A 23,729-nucleotide genomic window follows, 5' to 3' on the forward strand; every position below is an offset into this window, starting at 1 on the left:
CTATAGCGTTTTAGCGATACTAACCTGGCTGACAGCCGACACGTCCATTGCCCTGGAAACCATCGGCACAACTGCAGTCGGCCGCATGGTTGGTGTTGATGCAAATGGCATTCGTGGCACAGGGATCGTGAACATCGCATGGATGCTGGCATCTCTCATTGATGCAAGCCTCCGTTACTCCGCAGTCGGAATTGTCTGTACATTCAACTTAAAAGTGAAGGAATTTTATTAACTTATGTCGGACATAATTCCATGGTAATTATCTTTTGTTTAGTTTATCCCATTGAAATTATTTTTAATTGATTAATTCGATTAGTGTCTTACTTGAGGTTTCGGTGGGCACACACTTGACCATCGGATTGCCCTCATGTCCCTGCGGACAGGTGCATATGGGTCGATGACTCTTAGCCGTACACTTGGCACTCGCGGCACATATCTTGGCAAAATCGCAAGGATCCTGGCACAGACCCATGTAACAGGCCTCGCTCTCAATGCAATCGTTGTTCGATTGGCAGGGTTCTGGTGTTTTCGGTGTACCCGGTGGCTCTACTTGTTAGAAAGGATTTAGTGAGTTAAAGGAGTTAAGTAATTGATGATGGTTTTAAAAATGATATTAAATGATTTCAATAATATGTACAGGGGCTATGGCTAAGGTATGTACAATTTTTACAAAATTATTTGGTAAAATGCCAGATCACAAAAACAAGCCCTATACATAAGTATTTATATATGTACAATAGATGCGCTCTTGCCACTTTAGGATCTTTTTTTAACACAAAATTTATTAGGAACAATGTCGAAGACTGACTGTGGGTAAGAGATCTGCAAGAATCCACTCAAAATTGTACTCTTTTGGAATGGAAAGTATTGAAGCTACATACGCTCGAAATAAGTTCGAATGAATGAGTGTGTATATTCATTCAGATAATGAAAAACGTAAGAGTAAGAGGCACGAATTCATTAAGTGAAAATGAGGGATTGTTCCGAATTCATACAAATGGCAAATGGCTTTGCTTTCATTTCGTTGTTGTCTCACACTGGCACACAAATATTTAACTCATTAATTTTGAGCCGAAAGACTTATGTACATACATGTGGTGGATTTGTGCAGACCTAAATTTTGTGTGCTGGAAAGATCCCAAAGTGGCGTGCACTTATAACTTTGGTAAATAAAAATACCTTTCTTACGGCAATTGCCCAGCTTACAGTGCTCGTTAGGGGCACAGTTAGTATCTACTGTACATGGGTTAATTAATGAGATGTCAGTAGTGGTGGTGGCGTTGTTGCCTCCCAGTGGGACAATTATTGTGCTGTAGATCTCCGTTGTGGTGCCATCAGTGGTTGGCAGCTCGGTCGGCCAGGTTGTTGTCGCATCGGGCACTTCATTGGATGTATCCAAACGCGTGGTCTTCATCTTTGGCGTCGTTGTGGTTCGCCGTTGACTGTCGCCGGCCACGTCTTCGCCACGCAACTTGGTCGTTGCCACCGATGGCCTTGCCGTCGGTGTATCGGTTATATTGTTCTCTCCATCGCGATACCGCCTTGTGGCATCCGTGTGGGATGTTGTGCTTTCGGTGTCTGGTGGCTTATTCTTACTGGTTGTTTGGTTAGTAGCGCTTGTGGATGCTGTGCTCGATTCAGTGCTAGTGGAGGTAGTGGTGGTGGTCGGTGTTTTGACACTTTTGTTTGGGTTAGCAGTTGTTGTGGTTGTGGTTGTAGTTGCAGTTGTTCTTGGTGTTGGTGTTGGTCTCTTGGTTGTTCTTGGTTTCTTGGTAGTACTAGTTGTTATTGTTACATTAGCTAAGGAAAGAGACGGGTATTTACACGGGTAACCGGGAGGTTATTTTATATTAGACATATATGTACACATTGTATTTACACTTTTAGTGTTAAGTATTTAGTATTAATTAGCTAGGACTTTTGAGACAGGACTTACCCTTGATACAAGTACCAGTGGTGGGATCGCAATTGGCACCCGGCGGACAGTGCTCGCACCCAGGAGTGCGACCCATTTCTGAAAAAATTCAATAGCATTACGCATTAAAATTTCCACTTAGTTTGTTTTTAGATGAAGCACATACCTGCAGAGCACAAAGGCTGATGGTTGAGAACTCGACAGTCTTCGGTACGGCTGCAGGGATTACTGTAGGTACAGGGATCCACGCAAAGCGCATTGATGCACGCCTGCTGGGTGGGACACTCATCACTCGATGCGCAACCGATTTCTGTTGGTGCCAGAGATTTATGCGATTAGTTGGGTTCAGCTAGAAAAATCTCATAGTTCCGCACACACGTGCATTAATATATTGGTCGGTAAAATGTAAGTCATTCCCTTGATCAAGAATCCTGTTCGGTAGGTAGTTTCTCTTTCATTAATTCATTTCAATGCAGTTAGTATTAGAATTCTTCTATTTTCAATATTGGTTCTTTAGTCTCTATAATTTTTGCCACATTAAATACTAGCAGGCGTTATACATTAGTTAAATATATGTATTATATTTTAGTTGTAAGCTGTTGCTTCAAACAACATATACACATGCAAAAGCATTGGGGGTTAGTGCATTTTTTATTTAAGTGCTATTTCCTACAGTATCCATTTATCTACTAGGGTTTTTTGGGGTTATAAATTAGTAAACCATCTACCACATGCAGCTAATACAGACAAATACACTTACGGTACATGATAATGTTCAACTAAAACGAGTATATGTACTAAATACAACAAAAGTCAACACAGATTAAAACACACAAAAATTGAAAAGGTGTCGGTCACGCCGAGAGAGAACATGCGAATGGAAATCATAGTTCCAGAACGATAATTGATAACGATAAACATTCAAGATGATGAAAAAGGATTTGGATTTGATTTGATGAGATTTGCAGCAGGCAGGCAGATGACAAGCAGGCAACTAAAACATGAACGAGCAACATTGCAAACATTAAGAGGACATGCAAACGACAGAACGCTAGACGGTGAGGAGAACCCCAATGGGTTCGAACTATCTCAGGTGTAGTATTGCAGCTGGTGGTGAAGAAGATTGATTGGTGGGTGGGTGGATTTATTCGGTGCAAAAACGTTGAACGAAGGACAGCCAGAAGAGAAGCAGTACGAGCAATAACAAGAAAGGGAGCGGAGACAAATGTGAAGGAAGAAGTAGCGCATGATAACCGCAAAGGCACAAAGAACACACGAGGGGATTGCGAGGAATAATAAAACAAATGCTAGCATGCACGTGCCCCCACAAATCGGATGGCTGCTTATACATGAACATACATATAGGAGTATATGCCACAAGTAGAGAAGGGTGATGGCTGGAAATCCAAAAGTAGAGATATACTGAAGTGGGCGCCTACGATCTGCCAGTTATATGTATTGGCGTTGAAAGTAGTCGGCGCCACGATACCGCAACCCTGTGGTTCCTTGCAATTCATTCATTAATGATTCGATATCAAGACTTACACAACTTATATACACAACTTTAGTTACCTGCTTTCATAGAGCAATCGGGTCTATTTACATCAGCGGCGGTATCACAAAAGCACATTGTGGTGTGGTTCAATGTACGACAGACTGTCAAATTTTGCACAGTGCAAACATTTTGATAGTACTCACAAGGTGATATGCATATGCCTGCCACACAAGTCTCATCGTCAGAGCAGTCGATTTCAGTCATGCAATTTATTGTCGGAGTAATAGTCACAGTTCTTTCGGTGGCATTTGGCATACCAACCGCCGAAACAGGCGTCACTACCGATATAGGGGTGGGCTCTGTTTCCTTTGAAGCAGTTGGGATGGTGGATCTATTGAACGAACTAAGAGTTGGCATAAGTCTTGCCGGTACTTCTGTGGTGTAATCGGTCATTCCCATTTGGGTAGTATCTCCTGGAAGGGATGTGGTTGCTTCAGAAGCAGATGTTGGCAAAGTTGTTTCCCTAGAGATCGGTACTACAGTTGGTACAGTTTTAGGAGCTCTTTCTGTTGTGTAATCGGTCATTCCCATTCGAGTAGTATCTCCTGGAGGGGATGTGGTTGTTTCAGAGGCCGATGTTGGCATAGTTGTTTCCCTAGATATCGGTACTACAGTTGGTCCAGTCCTAGGCGCGCCTTCTGTTGCGTAATCGGTCTTTCCCATTCCGGTAGTTTCTTGTGGAAGGGATGCGGTTGTTTCAGAAGCAGAGGTTGGCATGGTTGTTTCCTTTGAGATCGGCACTACAGTTGGTCCAGTCCTAGAAGCTCCTTCTGTTGTGTAATCGGTCATTCCCATTGGAGTAGTATCTCCTGGAAGGGATTTGGGTGTTTCAGAAGCCGATGTTGGCATAGTTGTTTCCCTAGAGATCGGTACTACAGTTGGTACAGTTTTAGGAGGTCCTTCTGTTGTGTAATCGGTCATTCCCATTCGAGTAGTATCTCCTGGAAGGTATGTGGTTGTTTCAGAAGCAGATGTTGGCAAAGTTGTTTCCCCAGATATCGGTACTACAGTTGGTCCAGTCCTACGAGCCCCTTCTGTTGTGTAATCGGTCATTCCCATTCGAGTAGTATCTCCTGGAAGGGATGTGGGTGTGTCAGAAACTGAAGATGGAAGGGTAGTTTCCCTAGAGATCGGTACTACAGTTTGTACAGTCCTAGGAGCTGGTTTTGTTGTGTAATCGGTCATTCCCATTCCAGTAATATCTCCTGGAGGGGATGTGGGTATGTCAGAAACTGAAGATGGAAAGGTAGTTTCCCTAGAGATCGGTACTACAGCTTGTACAGTCCTAGCAGCTGCTTCTGTTGTGTAATCGGTCATTCCCTTTCGAGTAGTATCTCCTGGAGGGGATGTGGTTGTTTCAGAGGCCGATGTTGGCATAGTTGTTTCCCTAGATATCGGTACTACAGTTGGTCCAGTCCTAGGCGCGCCTTCTGTTGTGTAATCGGTCATTCCCATTCCGGTAGTGTCTTGTGGAAGGGATGCGGTTGTTTCAGAAGCATAGGTTGGCATGGTTGTTTCCTTTGAGATCGGTACTACAGTTGGTACAGTCCTAGGAGCTCCTTCTGTTGTGTAATCGGTCTTTCCTATTCGAGTAGTATCTCCTGGAAGGGATGCGGTTGTTTCAGAAGCCGATGTTGGATTAGTTGTTTCCCTAGAGATCGGTACTACAGTTGGTCCAGTCCTAGGCGCGCCTTCTGTTGTGAAATCGGTCATTCCCATTCGAGTAGTATCTCCTGGAAGGGATGTGGGTGTGTCAGAAACTGAAGATGGAAGGGTAGTTTCCCTAGAGATCGGTACTACAGTTGGTCCAGTCCTAGGCGCGCCTTCTGTTGCGAAATCGGTCATTCCCATTCGAGTAGTATCTCCTGGAAGGTATGTGGTTGTTTCAGAAGCAGAGGTTGGCATGGTAGTTTGCTTTGAGATCGGTACTACAGTTTGTACAGTCCTAGGAGCTCCTTCTGTTGTGTAATCGGTCATTCCCATTCGAGTAGTATCTCCTGGAAGGGATGTGGGTGTGTCAGAAACTGAAGATGGAAGGGTAGTTTCCCTAGAGATCGGTACTACAGTTTGTACAGTCCTATGAGCTCCTTCTGTTGTGTAATCGGTCATTCCCATTCGAGTAGTATCTCCTGGAAGGGATGTTGTGGTGTCAAAAGCAGATGTTAGCCTGGTAGTTTCCCCAGATATCGGTACTACAGTTGGTACAGTCTTAGGAGCTCCTTCTGTAGTGTAATCGGTCAGTTCGATCTGGCTAGTATCTCTTGGAAGGGATGTGGTTGTTTCAGAAGCTGATATTGGCATAGTTGTTTCCCTAGAGATCGGTACTACAGTTGGTACCTTTTTAGGAGCTTCTTCTGTAGTGTAATCGGTCATTCCCATTCGGGTAGTATCTCCTGGAAGGGATGTGGTTGTTTCAGAATCCGATGTTGGCTTGTTGGTTGATTCCCTAGAGAGGGGCTTAAGCGAGGATCTTTCGATTGGAACTACAGTTGGTACAGTCCCCGGCACACCTTCTGTGGTGTAATCGGTCATGCCTATTCTGGTTGTTTCTTGTGGAACGGATGTTGTTTTGTCAGAAGCAGATGTTGGCATAGTTGTTTCCCTATAGATCGGTACTACAGTTGGTCCAGTCCTAGGCGAGCCTTCTGTTGTGTAATCGGTCATTCCCATTCCGGTAGTTTCTTGTGGAAGGGATGCGGTTGTTTCAGAAGCAGAGTTTGGCATGGTGGTTTCCTTTGAGATCGGTACTACAGTTGGTACAGTCCTAGGAGCTCCTTCTGTTGTGTAAACGGTCATTCCCATTCCGGTAGTTTCTTGTGGAAGGGATGCGGTTGTTTCAGAAGCCGATGTTGGCATAGTTGTTTCCCTAGAGATGGGTATTACAGTTGGTACAGTTTTAGGAGCTTCTTCTGTAGTGTAATCGGTCATTCCCATTCGAGTAGTATCTCCTGGAAGGGATGTGGGTGTGTCAGAAACTGAAGATGGAAAGGTAGTTTCCTTAGAGATCGGTACTACAGTTGGTACAGTCCTAGGAGCTCCTTCTGTTGTGTAAACGGTCATTCCCATTCGAGTAGTATCTCCTGGAAGGGATGTGGTTGTTTCAGAAACAGAGGTTGGCATGGTTGTTTCCTTTGAGATCGGTACTACAGTTGGTACAGTCCTAGGAGCTCCTTCTGTTGTATAAACGGTCATTCCCATTCGAGTAGTATCTCCTGGAAGGGATGTGGTTGTTTCAGAAGCCGATGTTGGCATAGTTGTTTCCCTAGAGATGGGTATTACAATTGGTACAGTTTTAGGAGCTTCTTCTGTAGTGTAATCGGTCATTCCCATTCGAGTAGTATCTCCTGGAAGGTATGTGGTTGTTTCAGAAGCCGATGCTGGCATAGTTGTTTCCCCAGCGATCGGTACTACAGTTGGTACAGTCCTAGGAGCTCCTTCTGTTGTGTAAACGGTCATTCCCATTCGAGTAGTATCTCCTGGAAGGGATGTGGTTGTTTCAGAAACAGAGGTTGGCATGGTTGTTTCCTTTGAGATCGGTACTACAGTTGGTACAGTCCTAGGAGCTCCTTCTGTTGTATAAACGGTCATTCCCATTCGAGTAGTATCTCCTGGAAGGGATGTGGTTGTTTCAGAAGCCGATGTTGCCATAGTTGTTTCCCTAGAGATGGGTATTACAGTTGGTACAGTTTTAGGAGCTTCTTCTGTAGTGTAATCGGTCATTCCCATTCGAGTAGTATCTCCTGGAAGGGATGTGGTTGTTTCAGAAACAGAGGTTGGCATGGTTGTTTCCTTTGAGATCGGTACTACAGTTGGTACAGTCCTAGGAGCTCCTTCTGTTGTATAAACGGTCATTCCCATTCGAGTAGTATCTCCTGGAAGGGATGTGGTTGTTTCAGAAGCCGATGTTGGCATAGTTGTTTCCCTAGAGATGGGTATTACAATTGGTACAGTTTTAGGAGCTTCTTCTGTAGTGTAATCGGTCATTCCCATTCGAGTAGTATCTCCTGGAAGGTATGTGGTTGTTTCAGAAGCCGATGCTGGCATAGTTGTTTCCCCAGCGATCGGTACTACAGTTGGTACAGTCCTAGGAGCTCCTTCTGTTGTGTAAACGGTCATTCCCATTCGAGTAGTATCTCCTGGAAGGGATGTGGTTGTTTCAGAAACAGAGGTTGGCATGGTTGTTTCCTTTGAGATCGGTACTACAGTTGGTACAGTCCTAGGAGCTCCTTCTGTTGTATAAACGGTCATTCCCATTCGAGTAGTATCTCCTGGAAGGGATGTGGTTGTTTCAGAAGCCGATGTTGCCATAGTTGTTTCCCTAGAGATGGGTATTACAGTTGGTACAGTTTTAGGAGCTTCTTCTGTAGTGTAATCGGTCATTCCCATTCGAGTAGTATCTCCTGGAAGGGATGTGGGTGTGTCAGAAACTGAAGATGGAAAGGTAGTTTCCCTAGAGATCGGTACTACAGTTGGTACCTTTTTAGGAGCTTCTTCTGTAGTGTAATCGGTCATTCCCATTCGGGTAGTATCTCCTGGAAGGGATGTGGTTGTTTCAGAATCCGATGTTGGCTTGTTGGTTGATTCCCTAGAGAGGGGCTTAAGCGAGGATCTTTCGATTGGAACTACAGTTGGTACAGTCCCCGGCACACCTTCTGTGGTGTAATCGGTCATGCCTATTCTGGTTGTTTCTTGTGGAACGGATGTTGTTTTGTCAGAAGCAGATGTTGGCATAGTTGTTTCCCTATAGATCGGTACTACAGTTGGTCCAGTCCTAGGCGAGCCTTCTGTTGTGTAATCGGTCATTCCCATTCCGGTAGTTTCTTGTGGAAGGGATGCGGTTGTTTCAGAAGCAGAGTTTGGCATGGTGGTTTCCTTTGAGATCGGTACTACAGTTGGTACAGTCCTAGGAGCTCCTTCTGTTGTGTAAACGGTCATTCCCATTCCGGTAGTTTCTTGTGGAAGGGATGCGGTTGTTTCAGAAGCCGATGTTGGCATAGTTGTTTCCCTAGAGATGGGTATTACAGTTGGTACAGTTTTAGGAGCTTCTTCTGTAGTGTAATCGGTCATTCCCATTCGAGTAGTATCTCCTGGAAGGGATGTGGGTGTGTCAGAAACTGAAGATGGAAAGGTAGTTTCCTTAGAGATCGGTACTACAGTTGGTACAGTCCTAGGAGCTCCTTCTGTTGTGTAAACGGTCATTCCCATTCGAGTAGTATCTCCTGGAAGGGATGTGGTTGTTTCAGAAACAGAGGTTGGCATGGTTGTTTCCTTTGAGATCGGTACTACAGTTGGTACAGTCCTAGGAGCTCCTTCTGTTGTATAAACGGTCATTCCCATTCGAGTAGTATCTCCTGGAAGGGATGTGGTTGTTTCAGAAGCCGATGTTGGCATAGTTGTTTCCCTAGAGATGGGTATTACAATTGGTACAGTTTTAGGAGCTTCTTCTGTAGTGTAATCGGTCATTCCCATTCGAGTAGTATCTCCTGGAAGGTATGTGGTTGTTTCAGAAGCCGATGCTGGCATAGTTGTTTCCCCAGCGATCGGTACTACAGTTGGTACAGTCCTAGGAGCTCCTTCTGTTGTATAAACGGTCATTCCCATTCGAGTAGTATCTCCTGGAAGGGATGTGGTTGTTTCAGAAGCCGATGTTGCCATAGTTGTTTCCCTAGAGATGGGTATTACAGTTGGTACAGTTTTAGGAGCTTCTTCTGTAGTGTAATCGGTCATTCCCATTCGAGTAGTATCTCCTGGAAGGGATGTGGGTGTGTCAGAAACTGAAGATGGAAAGGTAGTTTCCCTAGAGATCGGTACTACAGTTGGTACAGTCCTAGGAGCTCCTTCTGTTGTGTAAACGGTCATTCCCATTCGAGTAGTATCTCCTGGAAGGGATGTGGTTGTTTCAGAAGCCGATGGTGGCATAGTTGTTTCCCTAGAGATCAGTACTACAGTTGGTACAGTTTTAGGAGCTCCTTCTGTAGTGTAATCGGTCATTCCCACTCGAGTAGTATCTCCTGGAAGGTATGTGGTTGTTTCAGAGGCCGATATTGGCATAGTTGTTTCCCTATTGATCGGTACTACAGTTGGTCCAGTCCTAGGCGCGCCTTCTGTTGTGTAATCGGTCATTCCCATTCCGGTAGTTTTTTGTAGAAGGGATGTGGGTGTGTCAGAAACTGAAGATGGAAGGGTAGTTTCCATAGAGATCGGTGCTATAGTTGGTACAGTCCTAGGAGCTCCTTCTGTTGTGTAAACGGTCATTGCCATTCGAGTAGTATCTCTTGGAAGGGATGTCGATGTTTCAGAAGCAGAGGTTGGCATGGTTGTCTCCTTTGAGATTGGTACTACAGTTGGTACTGTCCTAGGAGCTCCATTTGTTTTATTTATTTATTTATTTATTAAATTAACAATTATCTGTTAATAATGGTATTTAGTTACTAAAGGCGGAAAAAGATAAGTTAAAAGTTAGCTAAATTTAAATGATTATAAATATTGCATTCAATTAGTTTAAGAGACAGTTCAGGGGATAGGGTTTGACAGAGGGAGTTATAATTATGGCATAAAACCCTAAAAGGTTCATGATCAGCATAATTAGACCTACATATGGGTAGACGGATAGGCCTAAAAGTACGGGTAGGTCTAGATGGAACGGCCAAGTCAATCTGACCCAAGAGAGTTTGGGAGTCAACAGTCCCAAGAAGGAGCTTGTGCACGAACATTACGCCATTGCATTTTCTGCGATGGTGCAACGACGGCAGGTCAATAAGATTTAGCCTAGACCGGTAGGGTGGCAAGATTCTACCTGAGTCCCAGTTAAAGTTCCGAAGGGCAAAAATTAAAAATTGCTTTTGCACGGATTCAATAACAGCCTGCTGTTCTTTATACTGCGGGCTCCACACACAAGAACAATACTCCAATATAGGACGTACTAACGAGATGTACAGTTGTTTCGTAACGTACGGGTCGTCAAACTCCTTGGACCAACGCTTGATGAACGCTAAAACACCCTTAGCTTTATTTACAGTTGCAGCTATATGGGTGTTAAAACATATCTTATGATCAAAAAGGACTCCGAGGTCATTTGAACTCGAAATTCGTTCAAGGACATGATTTCCTAGAACATATGGGACAAAATGAGGAGCGCGACGGTAAAATGTCATAAGTTTGCATTTGGAAAGGTTCAGAAAAAGAAGATTAGTTGAACACCACAATAGTAGTTCACTTAGATCAAGTTGAAGGCGTGTGTGCAAATACCAATCAGAGTAAGAAAGACAGATTTTGACATCATCAGCATACATTAGTGTAGTAGAGTATGTTATAACTTGAGGAAGGTCATTCACAAATAAAATGAACAGAAGCGGGCCCAGATGACTTCCCTGTGGCACACCTGAAGTAACATTTACAGTATTTGACAACACGTTAGAAAACAAAACACGTTGAGTGCGGTTAGAGAGATAGGACAAAATCCAATCTAGAAGGTTCGTTGGGAACCCTAATAAAGAGAGCTTGTGAATAAGCAGAGCATGGTTCACAGAATCGAATGCCTTGCTGAAGTCAGTAAAAACTACATCCGTCTGCGAACCAATTTGAAAACCACGGTGGATTAGGTTAGAAAACTCAAGAAGGTTAGTCGATGTTGAACGATGTCTGAAAAAACCGTGTTGCGACGGAGATATCAAGCTGCAACAAAGATGTTGCAGTTGCCGGGTGACCAGGAACTCAAGAAGCTTCGGGATGGCGGAAAGCTTTGCGATACCACGATAGTTTTCAATGTTTGATCTTGAACCTTTTTTGTGAAGCGGAATGATATAGGACTCATTCCAAATTACTGGGAGACAAGACTGTTCCAAGGAGAGGTTGAAGAGAAAGGTCAAGGGTTTGCAAAGGGACTGGGCACAGTGTTTTAAGATGCAACTTGGTACCTTATCTGGACCGGCAGAAAACGATATGTCCATAGATGACAAACCTTCCAGAACAACGCTTTCCTCGAAAAAGGGCAGAAAAATGCTGTTAGCTTGAGGTAGCTGGTACGGATACGGAGTAGATGCGTTGTAAATATGAGACGAGTACGTTGTTTGGAAAAAGTTAGCGAATAAATTTGCAATACCAACAGCAGAAGCTTCTGTTTTGTTCTGGTAATGAAGGGACGGAGGAAAAACGTTTGACTTGCGCTTAGAGTTAACGAACGAATAGAATTTTTTAGGATCACTACGAAAGTTTCTACTACATTGTGAAAGGTAATGATTATAACACTGACTATTGACGGCAAGGAACAGAGAGCGAGCGGAGGAGTATAGAGCTAAAGCCAACGTGGAGCCCGACTTCTGGTACTTTTTATAGAGCCGGGATTTATTATTTTTTAAGTATGATAAATACTTGGAGAACCAAGGAGGCTTGGACGATACAGGTACAGTGATATCTGGAACAAACGTATTTAGGGCGGAGTAAATAGAACTATAAAACGAGTTAACAGTTGCATCTATGTTCGGTAATGAATAAAGAAACGACCAATCAACACGCGAGAGATGTAGATCTAAATCGATAAAGTTTGTTTTGCGAAAACACTTTATGTGACAAGGAGCCATGGAACTGTCAACACATCCAGATTGTGTACACTCCAGTGATATCAACAAAGTTGGATGGTAAGGATCTTCAGGGAGAGATATTGGACTTGCTCTAGATACCGTAGCAAGAGAACCATCGTTAACAAAAACGAGGTCAAGAAGTCTGTCCCTCATGTTTTTAACGGCATTAATTTGGACAAGGGAACTATCCGTTAGCCCATTGATAAAGTCATTATGGCAATTGGGAAACAACAGGTTAGCGTTATCACAAGGCAGCCAAGAAAGAAATGGGAGGTTAAAGTCCCCCATGACAATAATTCGATCATGGCACCCTAATGCAGAAACAACAATATTAATTGCTGAGAGGTGGTGTAAGTAAAGCTCAGCATCAGACCTGGGAGGAATGTAAGAGCAGGTTAAATAGAAAAATGCGGAGCCAACACGAACTTTGACTGCAACAAATTCAATTCCGTGAATGTTATTAAATGGGAATAACTCAGATGAGAAAACAGATTTAACTGCAATCAGAACCCCACCTGCAAAAGATGGGCGGTCCATTCTATAAATAGTGTAACTATCAATGAAAATTTCATGATCATTGACAGAGGAGTTAAGCCAGGTTTCGGTAAACGCGATGGCATCGAAATCAAAGGACGCGCTATTAGTATGAATTTGACGCAATTTTCCCAGCAAACTGCGAACGTTCTGATAGTGCATGGAAAAATAGTACATCAGTTTTTTGGAGCATGTTCGGTTATTCTTGGATTCGAGTTCGAATCTTTGAGAAGGAACTCATGCACAATTGTATGCCGTTTATAAACGGTCATTCCCATTCGAGTAGTATCTCCTGGAAGCGATGTGGTTGTTTCAGAAGCCGATGTTGGCATAGTTGTTTCCCTAGAGATCAGTACTACAGTTGGTCCTGTCCTAGCAGCGCCTTCTGTTGTGTAATCGGTCATTCCCATTCCGGTAGTTTCTTGTGGAAGGGATGCGGTTGTTTCAGAAGCCGATGTTGGCATAGTTGTTTCCCTAGAGATCGGTACTACAGTTGGTCCAGTCCTAGGAGCGCCTACTGTTGTGTAATCGGTCATTCCCATTCGAGTAGTATCTCCTGGAAGGGATGTGGGTGTGTCAGAAACTGAAGATGGAAGGGTAGTTTCCCTAGAGATCGTTGCTACAGTTTGTACAGTCCTAGGAGCTCCTTCTGTTGTGTAATCGGTCATTTCCATTCTAGTTGTATCTCCTGGAAAGTATGTGGTTGTTTCAGAAGCAGATGTTGGCCCAGTTGTTTCCCCAGATATCAGTACTACAGTTGGTCCAGTTCTAGGCGCGCCTTCTGTTGTGTAATCGGTCATTCCCATTCCGGTAGTTTCTTGTGGAAGGGATGCGGTTGTTTCAGAAGCAGAGGTTGGCATGGTTGTTTCCTTTGAGATCGTTACTACAGTTGGTACAGTCCTAGGAGCTCCTTCTGTTGTGTAAACGGTCATTCCCATTCGAGTAGTATCTCCTGGAAGGGATGTAGTTGTTTCAGAAGCCGATGTTGGCATAGTTGTTTCCCTAGAGATCGGTACTACAGTTGGTCCAGTCCTAGGAGCGCCTTCTGTTGTGTAATCGGTCATTCCCATTCCGGTAGTTTCTTGTGGAAGGGATGCGGTTGTTTCAGAAGCAGAGGTTGGCATGGTTGTTTCCTTTGAGATCGGTACTACAGTTGGTACAGTCCTAGGAGCTCCTTCTGTTGTGTAATCGGTCATTCCCATTCGAGTAGTATCTCCTGGAAGGGATGTAGTTGTTTCAGAAGCCGATGTTGGCATAGTTGTTTCCCTAGAGATCGGTACTACAGTTGGTCCAGTCCTAGGAGCGCCTTCTGTTGTGTAATCGGTCATTCCCATTCCGGTAGTTTCTTGTGGAAGGGATGCGGTTGTTTCAGAAGCAGAGGTTGGCATATTTGTTTTCCGAGAAATCGGTACTACAGTTGGTACAGTCCTAGGAGCTCCTTCTGTGGTGTAATCGGTCATTCCCATTCGGGTAGTAGCTCCTGGAAGGGATGTGGTTGTTTCAGAAGCCGATGTTGGCATACGTGTTTCCCTAGAGATCGGTACTACAGTTGGTACAGTTTCAGGAGCTTCTTCTGTAGTGTAATCGGTCATTCCTATTCGGGAGGTGTCTTGGGGAAGGGACGTTGATGTTTCTGAAGCAGATATTGGAATGGTAGTTTTCCTAGAGATGGGTGTAAGTGTCGATCTATCGTTTGCTACTACAGGTTGTACAGTTTCCATTCGAATATCTATCGGAATCGTTGCTGATTCGGATTTTGTAGATGTTTCAAAGGAAATTGATGCCGTTACTGTTGGAGCTGTGCTGGTGCTTTGTTCCGTGAATAGGGTTGTCGTTTTATTTGCATCTGGGACTATGGTGGTCAGATCGTCAGTTATTGATACTGCGGTATTTGTTTCTGTAGTAGAAGAACTGGATGTATCTGGAGCTGCTGGTGTAGTGTCAATTGCAAGGTGCTTGGTAGTTTTGTACGATTCTGTTGTCGTGTTATAAGATACTGTTGTTTCCTCCTCAGCTTCTATATCGGTATAACGTGTTCGCATTTCGGTTTGATTTGCCAATTGCTTAACCGTGTACTTAATACTGACTGATTCCGTTGTAGTTTCGATCGGTTCGTCTGTCAAATTGGTGGGTATGCAGTTCGCAGTAGTGCTGTTGTTGGTCAAAGTCTTGGGGCATATGCATGTGGTAACCTTATGAGCTAGAGTGACGCACTTTATCGCGCCCACACAGAGTGTGTGACAGGGATCGATACATTGACCAGACGATCCACATTGTTGCGCTTCACTGCAATCTTCGTCTGAGGTACAGTTGCCACCTGGCATATCTGCTTGGTTTTTGGTTTTTTTTTTGTTTAGATAATTTTTTGGGTTTTTGAGTGGAGTATTTTGTACATAATTCAAAATAAAAGTATAAGATTTAAAAAATAAAATACTTTAAAATATATACAAATTTTTACCAGTTTATATAAAGGATATAGAAAGTGTATAGCTACAACAAAAAAGAGGTTGGTGCACTATATATATATACAGAGGGGTACGGTACCTAGAAACATACTCTTTGAATTTTCATTCTACTAATTCTCTTGCATACAACTGAAAAACTGTAGGGGAATTTCGAAGCTTTATCAACTATTTACGGTTAATTTCAAATTAGGAACAAACTTCTTTACTATTAGTTAGCTACATATTGGTTTGGTTTTTGTTTGTTTGGTTGTTTGTTTTTTTTTTTACCATTAGTAGTACATTTGTCACCGTTTATCATAGAATCATAGGTTAAGATTTTCATAGTATTCAAGAGGCATTTTTATTAAATTGATTAATATCACGGTGAGCATGAGCGTGTGTGAATGTTCAGAAGAGTTTTGCTTGTATTATTGTGTTTTCATGTTACTATTGTTTGCGTTTGGATAGATCAGATGCATAGATCTACACTTTGGTCAACGCTTTTCTTGGATTATGGTGCATTAGCATCGTCACAGGTGCTAGTGGCGCAAAGCGTTTAACTTGGGGCTTGTTATAGTCGCTAGACACGGGGGAGCTGGCCCACACTTTTGGCTTGTAACTAAGCTTTCTATTTCTTTGGACCATATCGATAAGCAAAAGATTTATACGAGTACAGGCGGCAGTTAGTTTCTCAGTCCTATGTACATGTACACACAAAAATCTCTCGAGAAACAGATTGACGAGGCGTGAAACTTTAGATAGGAATATCAAGTCAATATATTTCGTCGGGTAAATCGGGTAAATTTTTGTGTTTCTTGTGAGGGGACAGACAATAAGACAGAGCTAGGCAAAAAGGTGAGAGCGTGTGTGAGAGACAGTAAGAGAGAGAGAGAGTGGTAGGTGGTGGTAGAGAGAAGAAGGCGGGAAACAAAGATACAATATTCGAGAGACAGAAAGGCACTCTCTTGCGGCATGGAGCCAAAGAGTGGTTGGTGAGAGAGAGTACGTTTGTGCTTTACCTTTTTGACATCCATATTTGGCATCGGCTATAAATCCAGGTGGGCAGAATTTACATATCGGCTTGTGATCCTCGACAATGCATGGCGAGTTGGGGGCGCATGTTGCAAACTTGCAAGGATCGACGCACTGCAGTTTACGGCAAGCAAGGCCAGCCGGACAGCCAGCGTCCCGCAGGCAAATGGATATCGAGGGCTGACAGTCCCGCATGCAGATGCACACGGGCTTGTGGTTTTGCACCTCGCAGGACTTGTTCTCGGCACAGACCGGTGCCCGGCCCAACGGCACAATACAGGGGTTCCGGCATTTGCCATCCGTGCAGGCCATATTCGAGGCGCAGTCATCATCGCGATAGCATTCCCGCTTATCCGGTGCACACGTCAGTTCTCCGTATTCGTTGACTATGAAGCCCGACTTGCAGATGCAAACGGGCTGGTGGCGTCGTGTCTCGCACTTCTTGTTGCTCTCGCAAATGAAGAGGGGATTGTTGCATGGATCTGTGCATTGGCCGTACTGGCCGCACTGCAATGTCTCCGGGCACTCGTTGTCACTGGAGCATGGTATCTGCTCCTTGGTCTTGGCGTCCATGTCATCGGTGAGATAATTGGGATCGGGCTTGCACTCTACTTCGGGCCGGCCGATGTGGCAACTTGGACAGGAGCAGCGCGGACGATGCAGAACAGTTTTGCACAGCGCATTCGAGCCGCACGCGCCACGCATTGTACAAGGATCGCTGCAGTGTCCTTGGAGGCAGGATTTTTCACTGGGACAATCCGTATCTGAGTAGCATTGTTCGGTGTCTATAACATAACATTCAGCAGGCGGGAAGAACGAGAGAGAGATAGACAGGAGTTGTTTTTTTTTTTGGTTGGTTTTAAATGTTAATCGTTGGTGGTTTCGTGGGTGCATTCGTCTATTCGGTGGCATAAACGCGGTACGCTACTAAATGTGAAGATATATCTAAATATATCTTCATTCCGAGGGAAACACATAGAAGTACGGAAGTGCGACATTGAAGGGTCGTTGAGTCAAAGGTTTTTTGGTAGACAGAGCCTGGTAGAAGATTCTGGGTTTGCTTTTTGCATAAAACAAAAGTGTTTGGGTGGATGGGTGCTGTAGGGTCTGGGGGTAAATCTTATATCTAAACGTTTCTAATAAACAAAAAGGGAGAAATCTTAAACGAGACAATATATAAACAGTATAATCAAGTTATATTTTTGTTGGTTTGTTTTGATTTGGACTTCTTTTTTGCTTGAGTGTTTTTTGTGTTTTATTGTGTGTGTTGTGGGTCGGTTTTTGTGGTTCGGTTTGTGGTGTTCGATTAAGTGTCAGTGGGATTGTTGTGGACTCAGTTTTGGGGGGTTGGGGGTTTTGTGCATGGGATTTTGTTAGAGTAAAGTAAAATTTTAGAGTGGGGGGTTGGGAATTTGTCAACGAACTGTGTTCAGAAACGGTGTGCAAAAAGAAATCACAAGGAAGCGAAAACTAAAGAAAGATAAATATTGGATTTCCTCATCCAAAATTTAGTGCAGCAAAAAAATTCTTTCAGATTTCATTTGGTTGTCTTATTCAAATTGTAGAACTGTGAAGGGAACATCTCACAATAACTCGGGTTTTATAATATGTAGTTTGTAGTATTTAGTATCGTATCTAAAAGCAAGCCAATTTCTGACTGCTTCTGGGTTTCGTCGAATGAATTTGATAGTTTTGGAGGCAGCGTACAAGAGAGCGAGTAGCAGGCGTAGTAGCAGTGAGAACATGTGAGCAATAGTTACAATCCTTGATGATTTACCATATTTTAACGAGCGAGCATATAGAGCAGGAGATATACCCAATTTGATGCTGATCAATGATATATATATCTGGAGATTAATGCGAATTCGAGCTAATACATATTGGTTTTTGTATGTTGTTGTTTTTTTGTTGTTTGGATTTTGTTCAGTAATGGCAAAAATTACACGACATCCAACACATGCGCTCTGCCCTCACGAGAGACACGTTATTGGCGATTGGTTTTGGTGAGTGAGTGATTGATTGATTGATTCAGATTCAGAGAAAGAGAGCGGAAGATTAGCTTTTTATAGGAATATAGGTAGGCTTTAGTAAGAGTACAGGAAATAGTAGTTGGAAAATCGATGGGTAAGAATAAATACAATTTGGAAAACGTACGTTAGAAATACTTGGAGACTAGTTTTCGAACTCTCAATCCTCGTTTGTTATTCATAATTCACAGTATTGTTTTGTTTAAATCTCGATTATATTTACAGATTGGATATTTTCGGGGTTGATTTTTTTTTTGGTTAGTTTTGGCCGCTTAGATGCGGCCTATAAACAATATGTACATATGTACAACTTTTTCTGTATATACAACTTAATCGCTAGTCAAATGTACCAAAAAACAATATTGAAAGGTTAGTCAAATTTAGTTACATTTTAAGTTCAATTCGGGCTGGGTTTTTATTTGTTGTTGTTTATTGTAAAAGAGTTTGCAACCAATAGAGTGTGTGGTAGGATAGGCAGCAGCAGGAGCTGTCTTAATATGTACTGTTGTAAGGAGTGTTGTGTATTTTGTACAAATAGTAGATCTTTTCGGTTATATGTTTTTTTGTTGACTGCTTTAGGGATGCATTGAAAATAGTAGAAGTTGTTGTTTTGTTTTTGTTGTAGTTGCTGTTATTGTTGATGTTGCTTTATGGTTTGCTATGGATTCTATACAATCATTGAATTGTAGTGGATCTTAAATTGATTTACTATTGTATGTTCCTCTCAATTGGTTTCAAATTTCAAGCATATGTTGTGTGAACTATGTGTGAGAATTGTCCCGTCCACAGTTCCCAATCTGAGACTTTATTTTCATTTGAGAAATCTACGAAAAGGGCTTTTCTTTTTAGCAAAAAATAGGGATACGACAGAGCTGTGGATAGGGCAGGGTACAATAGGTGGGCGGTGGACAGAGCGGATTCGGTAGGAAGGAAGGATAGGAATTTTTGGGATTATGGATTTCGATTATGATTTTATCAAGTATCAAGAATATGTTGAGGATTGTTGTCTATTATGTGTTGTATTTTTAATTTTTTTTTTTTTTTTAATTTTAGATTCATTTAGATTTGTTTTAGATTTAATACTGGGGCTACGTATCGCTATCGCGGCGTTTTTTTTGTTTTGTTTTGTTTTGTTAGGTAAGGAGGAGGATGAACCAACTTTTGGTCTACTGAATCTGTGCGAGAATATGGATGCCGCGGAGAGCTGATTTTCAAAATACAGAAATGGTTATTCAGAAGCCAATTTGTATGGTGACTAAACGAATTCCAATGAGAGTTGAGTTGAGCAGCTCTATGAAAGCCAGAATGAAAAATGAGAACGAACGCAAGCTTCAAGGTTTTTTTATGGGGGAAAGAGCTCTTCTTTGTTTGCTTTCTGATTAGTATGATTTTAAATTTACTTAAGGTCTAGACTTAAAAACTGCTTCATAGAGTAAGTGGTATTTTGTGTGTTTCAAAAATGAATTTAGGCACAGATTGGGTAACCGCGATAGCGACAGCAACAATCCACGAATTTCCATATGCTGTATTTATGTATGGTTGCATTGTATTCTATATTAAAGGATACTTAAAGAACTATAACTAACTCTTTGGTCTGGTGATGGCTATTCAAGGATCAGGTATCGGGAATTGTACGTTGTTGTGTGTAGGTGGTTGTGTTGTGTGGTTCTGTTTTGAGCGTGCTGGGGTTGGAATTATACGTATGCTTGGCTTTTCGCACATGTGTATAGGTTGTTAAGAAATAAATAAATACTCTAACAATTACGTATTAGACTTTGGCACACACACACTACACTGAACTCTTTGGTCAAATACGTATTTCTAGTAGTCTAGGCAGCCGGAGGAGGCTGTGTTTGAATTAGTGGAATTAGCTAATTAGCTTGGGGTGGTTTTTGTTTTTGTTTTGTGGTTTTAAAACTCGCATCTATGTATGGCTAATAAAAACCAATAAAATTATAACAACAAATTCAATTTCAATTGGTTACTAACAGACCTCCAGTTATTAGGTTTTGGTTGGTGAGAGAGAGTACGTTTGTGCTTTACCTTTTTGACATCCATATTTGGCATCGGCTATAAATCCAGGTGGGCAGAATTTACATATCGGCTTGTGATCCTCGACAATGCATGGCGAGTTGGGGGCGCATGTTGCAAACTTGCAAGGATCGACGCACTGCAGTTTACGGCAAGCAAGGCCAGCCGGACAGCCAGCGTCCCGCAGGCAAATGGATATCGAGGGCTGACAGTCCCGCATGCAGATGCACACGGGCTTGTGGTTTTGCACCTCGCAGGACTTGTTCTCGGCACAGACCGGTGCCCGGCCCAACGGCACAATACAGGGGTTCCGGCATTTGCCATCCGTGCAGGCCATATTCGAGGCGCAGTCATCATCGCGATAGCATTCCCGCTTATCCGGTGCACACGTCAGTTCTCCGTATTCGTTGACTATGAAGCCCGACTTGCAGATGCAAACGGGCTGGTGGCGTCGTGTCTCGCACTTCTTGTTGCTCTCGCAAATGAAGAGGGGATTGTTGCATGGATCTGTGCATTGGCCGTACTGGCCGCACTGCAATGTCTCCGGGCACTCGTTGTCACTGGAGCATGGTATCTGCTCCTTGGTCTTGGCGTCCATGTCATCGGTGAGATAATTGGGATCGGGCTTGCACTCTACTTCGGGCCGGCCGATGTGGCAACTTGGACAGGAGCAGCGCGGACGATGCAGAACAGTTTTGCACAGCGCATTCGAGCCGCACGCGCCACGCATTGTACAAGGATCGCTGCAGTGTCCTTGGAGGCAGGATTTTTCACTGGGACAATCCGTATCTGAGTAGCATTGTTCGGTGTCTATAACATAACATTCAGCAGGCGGGAAGAACGAGAGAGAGATAGACAGGAGTTGTTTTTTTTTTTGGTTGGTTTTAAATGTTAATCGTTGGTGGTTTCGTGGGTGCATTCGTCTATTCGGTGGCATAAACGCGGTACGCTACTAAATGTGAAGATATATCTAAATATATCTTCATTCCGAGGGAAACACATAGAAGTACGGAAGTGCGACATTGAAGGGTCGTTGAGTCAAAGGTTTTTTGGTAGACAGAGCCTGGTAGAAGATTCTGGGTTTGCTTTTTGCATAAAACAAAAGTGTTTGGGTGGATGGGTGCTGTAGGGTCTGGGGGTAAATCTTATATCTAAACGTTTCTAATAAACAAAAAGGGAGAAATCTTAAACGAGACAATATATAAACAGTATAATCAAGTTATATTTTTGTTGGTTTGTTTTGATTTGGACTTCTTTTTTGCTTGAGTGTTTTTTGTGTTTTATTGTGTGTGTTGTGGGTCGGTTTTTGTGGTTCGGTTTGTGGTGTTCGATTAAGTGTCAGTGGGATTGTTGTGGACTCAGTTTTGGGGGGTTGGGGGTTTTGTGCATGGGATTTTGTTAGAGTAAAGTAAAATTTTAGAGTGGGGGGTTGGGAATTTGTCAACGAACTGTGTTCAGAAACGGTGTGCAAAAAGAAATCACAAGGAAGCGAAAACTAAAGAAAGATAAATATTGGATTTCCTCATCCAAAATTTAGTGCAGCAAAAAAATTCTTTCAGATTTCATTTGGTTGTCTTATTCAAATTGTAGAACTGTGAAGGGAACATCTCACAATAACTCGGGTTTTATAATATGTAGTTTGTAGTATTTAGTATCGTATCTAAAAGCAAGCCAATTTCTGACTGCTTCTGGGTTTCGTCGAATGAATTTGATAGTTTTGGAGGCAGCGTACAAGAGAGCGAGTAGCAGGCGTAGTAGCAGTGAGAACATGTGAGCAATAGTTACAATCCTTGATGATTTACCATATTTTAACGAGCGAGCATATAGAGCAGGAGATATACCCAATTTGATGCTGATCAATGATATATATATCTGGAGATTAATGCGAATTCGAGCTAATACATATTGGTTTTTGTATGTTGTTGTTTTTTTGTTGTTTGGATTTTGTTCAGTAATGGCAAAAATTACACGACATCCAACACATGCGCTCTGCCCTCACGAGAGACACGTTATTGGCGATTGGTTTTGGTGAGTGAGTGATTGATTGATTGATTCAGATTCAGAGAAAGAGAGCGGAAGATTAGCTTTTTATAGGAATATAGGTAGGCTTTAGTAAGAGTACAGGAAATAGTAGTTGGAAAATCGATGGGTAAGAATAAATACAATTTGGAAAACGTACGTTAGAAATACTTGGAGACTAGTTTTCGAACTCTCAATCCTCGTTTGTTATTCATAATTCACAGTATTGTTTTGTTTAAATCTCGATTATATTTACAGATTGGATATTTTCGGGGTTGATTTTTTTTTTTGGTTAGTTTTGGCCGCTTAGATGCGGCCTATAAACAATATGTACATATGTACAACTTTTTCTGTATATACAACTTAATCGCTAGTCAAATGTACCAAAAAACAATATTGAAAGGTTAGTCAAATTTAGTTACATTTTAAGTTCAATTCGGGCTGGGTTTTTATTTGTTGTTGTTTATTGTAAAAGAGTTTGCAACCAATAGAGTGTGTGGTAGGATAGGCAGCAGCAGGAGCTGTCTTAATATGTACTGTTGTAAGGAGTGTTGTGTATTTTGTACAAATAGTAGATCTTTTCGGTTATATGTTTTTTTGTTGACTGCTTTAGGGATGCATTGAAAATAGTAGAAGTTGTTGTTTTGTTTTTGTTGTAGTTGCTGTTATTGTTGATGTTGCTTTATGGTTTGCTATGGATTCTATACAATCATTGAATTGTAGTGGATCTTAAATTGATTTACTATTGTATGTTCCTCTCAATTGGTTTCAAATTTCAAGCATATGTTGTGTGAACTATGTGTGAGAATTGTCCCGTCCACAGTTCCCAATCTGAGACTTTATTTTCATTTGAGAAATCTACGAAAAGGGCTTTTCTTTTTAGCAAAAAATAGGGATACGACAGAGCTGTGGATAGGGCAGGGTACAATAGGTGGGCGGTGGACAGAGCGGATTCGGTAGGAAGGAAGGATAGGAATTTTTGGGATTATGGATTTCGATTATGATTTTATCAAGTATCAAGAATATGTTGAGGATTGTTGTCTATTATGTGTTGTATTTTTAATTTTTTTTTTTTTTTTAATTTTAGATTCATTTAGATTTGTTTTAGATTTAATACTGGGGCTACGTATCGCTATCGCGGCGTTTTTTTTGTTTTGTTTTGTTTTGTTAGGTAAGGAGGAGGATGAACCAACTTTTGGTCTACTGAATCTGTGCGAGAATATGGATGCCGCGGAGAGCTGATTTTCAAAATACAGAAATGGTTATTCAGAAGCCAATTTGTATGGTGACTAAACGAATTCCAATGAGAGTTGAGTTGAGCAGCTCTATGAAAGCCAGAATGAAAAATGAGAACGAACGCAAGCTTCAAGGTTTTTTTATGGGGGAAAGAGCTCTTCTTTGTTTGCTTTCTGATTAGTATGATTTTAAATTTACTTAAGGTCTAGACTTAAAAACTGCTTCATAGAGTAAGTGGTATTTTGTGTGTTTCAAAAATGAATTTAGGCACAGATTGGGTAACCGCGATAGCGACAGCAACAATCCACGAATTTCCATATGCTGTATTTATGTATGGTTGCATTGTATTCTATATTA

General features: G+C 42.3%; 1 protein-coding gene across 1 annotated transcript in view; it reads right to left on the bottom strand.

Annotated features, from left to right (window-relative positions):
• Window positions 1-23,729, bottom strand: part of LOC6604447 — a gene marked incomplete at both ends in the record, with an annotated part of 61,262 nt that overhangs the window by 23,711 nt on the left and 13,822 nt on the right. The window contains 6 exon segments of the mRNA XM_026992243.1: window positions 25-207; window positions 325-546; window positions 1,180-1,800; window positions 1,937-2,014; window positions 2,082-2,225; window positions 20,130-20,927. Of these exon segments, the coding sequence (XP_026848044.1) occupies window positions 25-207; window positions 325-546; window positions 1,180-1,800; window positions 1,937-2,014; window positions 2,082-2,225; window positions 20,130-20,927 (2,046 nt within the window).

This window comes from Drosophila persimilis, unplaced genomic scaffold (assembly GCF_003286085.1).
Source record: "Drosophila persimilis strain 14011-0111.01,24,50 unplaced genomic scaffold, DperRS2 tig00000721-arrow-arrow-pilon, whole genome shotgun sequence".
Classification (NCBI taxonomy): Eukaryota; Metazoa; Arthropoda; class Insecta; order Diptera; family Drosophilidae; genus Drosophila; species Drosophila persimilis.